Raw genomic sequence first — 6,668 nt, forward strand, 5'->3', positions numbered from 1 at the left:
TCGGAGTAGAGTTGTTCAATAGATTTACCGATGCAAGGCCAGGGTTTATTTTCTAGCCATGAAAGGTCAAGTTTCGTATGCAAGAGACTACTCTCGAATTTGTGTCTCATGTGCAAGATGCAGTAGCGATATTGATTGGAGAAGTAGACACAATACCGATTGATTTGAATAAATGCTCGCTTGCCCAACTCAAGCATCACGAGTATCTCCCAAGAACTACTGCACTGTTAGTCTTGAATTAGAACTGGCCACTTGGCTATGCTCTCGTCATTTGTTAGATCTTCCTATCGGTACTGGTAGTGAAGTGGAGCCAATAGAGCGATGTATGAACTACCAGGATATCCTTTGATATCCCTAGTAGATATTCGTTAGTGATCTTCAAACGATATCACGTCATGTAACTCGTGCAGCTGACTAGAGAGGGGTTTGTTAGGCAGGACGCTATGCTTCGTGTAGATGTCAATGCATCACATGTCTGAGAAGAAGACAAGGCAAGATTATCTGACTGTTGTATGAAGTTACAAAGCCGATTGGAAAGAGATGAAACACACAATGATTCCAATGGAGCTCTTTTGGACAGTAGTCTGGTTGATTGTTGACAAGGCGATGAAGCAGAGGGCGTTGGCCGCATGTGGATACGGCAAAGTATGCGCGATACGTTGATTGGCTATCGCAACTGCACCTCTTCGACTCCGCCACCACGCTCAGAGCTGCGGCACCCAATAGCTTCCACAATCCGTGTGACAGAAAGAGGCTGAGCACAAAGCCCATGGTCATGGCCTCAGTCACCTATTTTACCTCTTGCCTAGCAAGCATCCTCTTCCACAGCTCCAGCTACCCTCCCTAGCCCTGCTTTTTCCCTACCAGTCGTGCCCTAACCTGGTACCAATTCACCCCACAACCATGATCTTCGGCGGCCTTGAGATAGTCGCAGGCGGCTACCTGCTCCACCGGCACTACCGCAAAAAGAACCAAGCAAACACCGCCGAAGACGACGCTCAGAAAAAAAGACATCATACCTTCCCCGGTGCAATCTGCGCAAAACAGCAGCAGCAACAGCAACTTCAACAGCAATATCAACAACAGCACTACAACATCCAACACCCACCACAACCACCCCAACACCACCAACCCACCCTCGCCCACCAAAAATACGCCTACTACGCAATAGCACCCCAACCCCGCCCCCAACTCTACACCCCCCAAACTCTCCCTCCCCAGGACTTCCACCATCACCAGTCACCATCTCTCCCCCCGCACCAGCGTCCCCCTCCTCTCCCGCAAACCCACAGCTTCACCATCCCACGCCGCCCCGTGCCTCAACGAAAACCCCACATAATAATCCAGCCCTCGCTCCAACGCTCCGACTCCTTCGCAACCCTCTCCCGCATGCCCATCGCCAACGGCTCGCGGCCGCACGATGTACGCGAAGAAAGTCCTGCCTGCATGACACCTACTGCTGGTGGAGGGCTCGGAGTAGGAGGGGGAGTATATGGAAACCCGGGATACTCGATGTCGACGCCGGCGTTTGGTGCGACGGCTACGTCGCCGGGGTTGACATACGAGATGGCTACGGCGGAGCAGGTGGAGGGGTGGGAGAGGTATGAGGGGTATGGCAGGGAGGAAAGGGAAGAGGCGACACCGCATTATGCGTCGACTGTTTCGACGGAGTTGGGGGAGCGGGATGTAGCACCGCCGCCGTATGTGCCTTGATGCATGTGTGGTTGTGGTTGGGATTGTGGGGGTTTCTTTTCTTTGTGTTTATTTTCTTGGGGGAAGGGGTTTGTTTGGGTTTTAGGTTTCTTGGTGACGGCATTATTTTTGGATATGTATAGTATTTAATTGATAGTAGTTACGGAATTTATTAGATACGATGACGGTGTGACAGATTACTGCTCCTAGCGTGATCACGCAGACAATTATGCTAGAGTAATTGCTCTTTGTATGGATCAACACCTCAGCTCAGCCCCAATCGATATACCTTAGTATGGACAATCCAGAGACGACATCGCATCAAAGGAGTAACGAGATTTTTTGGATCTCTTTTACATATCCTGTCTTTCTACAATATTTTAGTTTTCTACTAATTATCTATGAATATATTCCTAAAACCTAGATAGAGCATGTATAACGAGTGTTTAATATAGTAATTATGAGAACCTCGTGATAGGATAATAGACGTAGAGAGTAGTTAAGAAGTAGTTATTATAGAGGGGGGTCTCTTAGAATACATTTTCTAGCTAATGTGCTCCGTGGGTATCACATAAAGGTGTGTCATCGCTAGTTTAGTAGAACGATAGCATGGTGGAGCCAGAGAGGAATCTAATACACATTTATTTAATTTCTGGGCAAGTTTGCGAAAATTTCCTTAAAAAAAACACAAAACAGTCTACTTGGGGTTAACCGTTCTCCCGCATGTCCTCGTGTTATGAGTTCTCCTATCAATGCGCAGGCTGAATTCTACGATCGTGAGAAGTCGTTTTAGTATCAGAGTGTGATACAAAACCTCGCGAGGGAGGCGCAATCTCAAGCAGTCGTCTGGCAGAGACGCTCTTTCTGTTAGTGCCGGTGAAAATTCACCCATAGAGCACCTGGCTAGTCGTGATTCCTTTGATAAGAAGAACTTCAAGGAGGCGTTCTAAAATGTCAACAAGTTACACTCCAGGAACCTCACAATACGATAGTTAGAAAGAACCAAGCGAGCCATAACTCTTGAGCTCGAAATACTTCATAATCAGAACCTCACCATTCCAGTATGGAAGATCCAAATTTGGACTCAATCCCCGCATCCTCGAATCAGGCGCTCATTGCCGCAGCTGAGGCATTATACAAGTCACTGTGGGCTCGATCGGTGTTCGCTGACTTGTTGATCTTGAGATATATTCTCTGTCATGCGCACAATTCCAGCGCGCCATGGACCCAATACTTTTCAGTTGTAGGCCAGGAAATGAGACAGGCCGCCGTCGAGAAGAAGATCCTATGGCAATATGCAAATCATCTCATCAGGAAAAAGCGAGGAGTCTGCACCCCGTACTACGGACTCTTTCAGCATCCACCGGTGGCACTTGAGCCCTTGCCGGAAATTTTCTGTCGTGGCGACACCGGCACATGCACTACTTGGGCCGTGAGCTTCCACGAAGACAGCTGTATTGACGGCCAATTTGTGGACTACGAAGTTGGGCATCGGCTTGTTTTTAAGAGGCTGGATGATGGAACCGCCGCCGTGATCGATTCTGGTGCGCAACGCCTCTTGTGCTTGAACATAGGCGACAAAGTAAGCGCTGCTGGAAAGGGAAAGGAGCGGTGGCATTGCACAGAAGGGGGCTCTCATCAAATACGATCAGGTATGCACACTGCTTATAATTCTAATGATCAATGCTAACACGTCCCTAGAACGATCAACATCACCTAGCGGACCGAGTAGACGCTATAAATGCCTGTATTATGCAGCTGTGGAGGAAGGCAGCATACATGATTGTTATTTACCGGTAACCTCACCATCCTAACGCTATAGTTGCGTGCACTTTACTTATCTCCTGCTAATATTGTTGTGTGGTGGAATAAACGCTGATGGCTTGCAGCTTGGAAGACAGATTCAGTTTTCCGCCCGGCATAGGGCATACAAGCTTGTTCCATCAGGGGGCCTAAATGAAAATGTTAAAGTGTCTTATATTCTTCTTGGTTACGGTATTGAGAAGGACTTTTTAGTCGCCTCGACCTTCCTTGCGCGTTTTGCGTTTACGACTGTTGACGATGTCAAAAACACTATCGTGAAAGAACTAATGACAATCTTTGAGGCGGCAAGAAAGCATTGGGGTCCACCACTTATTGTTAACTTCTCTGCGGTCCGTAAAGTCGCCTGCGCCTCATGGCCAGATCCTTTTGAAGGCTAGCTAGCTGTTTAGGGCCCATGATGTAAATTATAGTTGCGTTGTAATAGCCTGTAATAGTCTGTAACAGTCGTGGTTTTTGGTGGGGTCTTAGCATTGCGAGCCACTCGTTACTATACTTTTACGTTAACTATTCTGAGATATAATCTACCGAAACCTTTTTCCTATCCCCCAAGTATCGGCCTGCTCGAGCTCAGCCATAGTTCCAACTCCTCCACCTTCCACATCTGTATTTCAAGCTTACGGAGCTTGACGACTGGTAGAGCTTGACCGTGACACCTTTGAATTCTTTGAAGGGCTGACAGGCATTTGGCGAATGTTCTGAATACGGACTATTCCTCACTAACCACATGGTGCCCTTGTTGTCACTGCGCACTCGCTTCTTACATTCTTGTCGATCCTTTGCTAGCATTAGTATCGGTTTCTGGCACGAATGCACTGCATGCGGTAGACTGAGGCTCTCGACTTACGCCGACCACCTAGCTAGGTTCTCCTTCTTCTTGCACTTGCATCTTCTCGTCCATATAGGATCTCTCGTCATCGCTGGAACCACCTCCCTCGCATCTAGAAGCTCTTATGGCGGCATAACCGGCCTCGTTGTTGATTTCATTAGCACGGCGAAGGTCGATCCCGGCTGGTAACAACTCGCCGTCTAGAGCCTCTCCGTCGGCCTCCATTGCCTCTCGAAGGCCTGGTATTTTGCGGCATGCAGCAATGTATTCTGCTACTGTTTGGAATGGGAGTAGATAGAATCCAGTGGTAAAGTCTTGTACTTTTACGTTAAACTTCTGAGCCAGTTCGTCCAGCTTTCCAGCAGCGACCCATGCATTGTACTCTGGATAATCCCAAACCATTTTTGGGCCGTATAGGGTAAAGCTGGGAGCGAGGCTAGGGATTTGTGACATTTTAATTGAGTTCTAACATCGTTTTTCTTTCAGGACAGATTGGTGGGGTGGGAAAGTTTGGGGTAGACCTGAGATAGCAAAGTTAGTTAGCTCACTTCCGTGTTTATAAGCTAGAGTCCTAGAAGGGTGAGATTGTGGCTTACCTCTCTTAGATCCGCGGTTGGCACTGGACGTTTTAGGCCACTCAAGCAATCCATTGGCTGATCCACTGCCGAAACCCCTATTGGATGCGACGACTCCCGATTTGGTGCTTCTCAGCTATGAACAAAACATCGGTTATGTGTGGGGCGCATAGACTAAATATAGGAATGCTTTGTGTTCTAATTACATCTTCATATTACTGAAGCAATGATCAGAGTCTCAAGTATATGCAAAGGCTCTTGCCAATCACCCAAGGTCAAAAGCAGAAAAGAGCAAGCGCCCAAATAGAATGTATAAAATTACAAAATACTATTATCAGCACAAGTAAACGCCCCATTAACCTTTGTTGTCGCAAATGTATTCATCAACGCATCAATACTAGCGTACATGCCAGGCCCTACCATGAACAGCGTCACGCACATGATGAAGATGTTGAAAGCGGCAGTTGCAAGCTTCTTGCCGCTAGAGCGCCACTTGCCGTTCTTGTTGAGGTCGAACCAGAAGAGGACGGTGACGCCCCAGGTAAACCAAGAGAGAAGCAAGGCGGCGGAGATGTTGAGGAGGGAGCTGAAGACTGGGATGGCGTTGGCGAGGATCCAGACGACGATCCAGAAGAGGGATACAGAGAAGATCCAGACGAACCAGTCGGTCTTCTTGCCGACGTCTGTGACGGCGACGGGATCGCGGCGGCGGTTGCTGGTGTTGTCATTAGAGGTGATATCGACAATAGTGCCTGTTTTGTTTTGCTTGGATTGGCGGATGCTGATTTGGCGGACAAAGTAGACGTGGAGGTAGCGTGCTGCTGTCATGCCTGAGAAAATATGTCAGCATGAAACAGAATGCGCTTCCCGAAGAGTTTCTTACCAAAGATAACGACGGCACCGAACACCAACTTTGTGATTTTATGGTACCCTTCAAAACAATTAAATTTTTGTTAGAAATCACTCCTAAAGCGCCTAATAAGGCAACTCACAACTCATATCGGGCCCAGCCCTCCCTCTGACAGAGAGATGGCGGTGCCAGGTACCCCAGGGCAGACACTTCGACCTCCAGAAGTGACACACACGCGCCCTGAGGACCCAAATACCCCTAGCCTAGCTAACCTACGCACTACAAAAAGACACAGGCAAGCCGAAGCAGCGCCTATACCTATATCGTTCGGTGGTAGTGCTAACAAGAGACAACTGGTGACGGGCGCGGTTACGGAGAAGATCACGGCAGCCTAAGAGGCCGCCAAAACTAGACACAGCATCATCACAGCTATCGCGAACGCGATTGATCATTGCCTAGAGAACTTCACTAGCATAGCGGAGCGCCTGGTCGCACAAGAACTACAGCAACGTGTGGTGTATGCCCTAACCAACTCTATCCACCACCCATCCACGACCACCCCCCAGCCTGTGAGCGACGCTGGGCCTAAGCCTACACGAACATATGCGGAAGTCGCAAAACCCCCCAACAGCCACTCTATGCAGGAAAGGGGCGCCGCTATAACTAAGACGGCAGCAACCCACCGAAACGGCATAACCCTGAATAAGCCGCCGAATAAGCCCGTACCAGACAGACGAATTCTTTTCCAGCTATCTACAGCACAGAGAGTAAAACAGCCTTCGCCCTTTGTAATGCGAAAAGCACTGTGCGCAAGGATTGATAACCTCACTCTGCAAGACATCCCAAGACTCACAACGACAAAAACAGGCTGGGCACTCACACCAGCCCAATGACACTATCA

At 48.6% G+C, this 6,668-nt stretch overlaps 3 protein-coding genes across 3 annotated transcripts in view; 2 read left to right on the plus strand and 1 right to left on the minus strand.

Moving 5' to 3' along the window:
* The first annotated feature begins 716 nt into the window (after positions 1-716).
* COCSADRAFT_32607 (uncharacterized protein) lies at positions 717-1,896 on the plus strand. Its single transcript, XM_007696149.1, has one exon. It carries the CDS (start codon positions 904-906, stop codon positions 1,711-1,713), a length of 810 nt encoding a protein of 269 aa, XP_007694339.1. The 5' UTR covers positions 717-903; the 3' UTR covers positions 1,714-1,896.
* Positions 1,897-2,755: 859 nt separating this feature from the next.
* COCSADRAFT_156097 (uncharacterized protein) lies at positions 2,756-3,893 on the plus strand (the record flags this gene model as incomplete). The annotated part of the gene is made up of 3 exons (XM_007696944.1): positions 2,756-3,344; positions 3,394-3,488; positions 3,582-3,893. 3 exons carry the CDS (start codon positions 2,756-2,758, stop codon positions 3,891-3,893), a joined length of 996 nt encoding a protein of 331 aa, XP_007695134.1.
* A 1,342-nt stretch (positions 3,894-5,235) lies between these two features.
* The window catches only part of COCSADRAFT_195682 (uncharacterized protein), a gene marked incomplete at both ends in the record, with an annotated part of 8,093 nt that continues 6,660 nt past the window's right edge, over positions 5,236-6,668 (minus strand). The window contains 2 exons of the mRNA XM_007696945.1: positions 5,236-5,600; positions 5,694-5,747. Coding sequence (XP_007695135.1) covers positions 5,236-5,600; positions 5,694-5,747 — 419 coding nt within the window. The remainder of the gene's footprint in view (positions 5,601-5,693; positions 5,748-6,668) is intronic.

The sequence above is a fragment of the Bipolaris sorokiniana genome, assembly GCF_000338995.1.
Source record: "Bipolaris sorokiniana ND90Pr unplaced genomic scaffold COCSAscaffold_1, whole genome shotgun sequence".
Classification (NCBI taxonomy): Eukaryota; Fungi; Ascomycota; class Dothideomycetes; order Pleosporales; family Pleosporaceae; genus Bipolaris; species Bipolaris sorokiniana.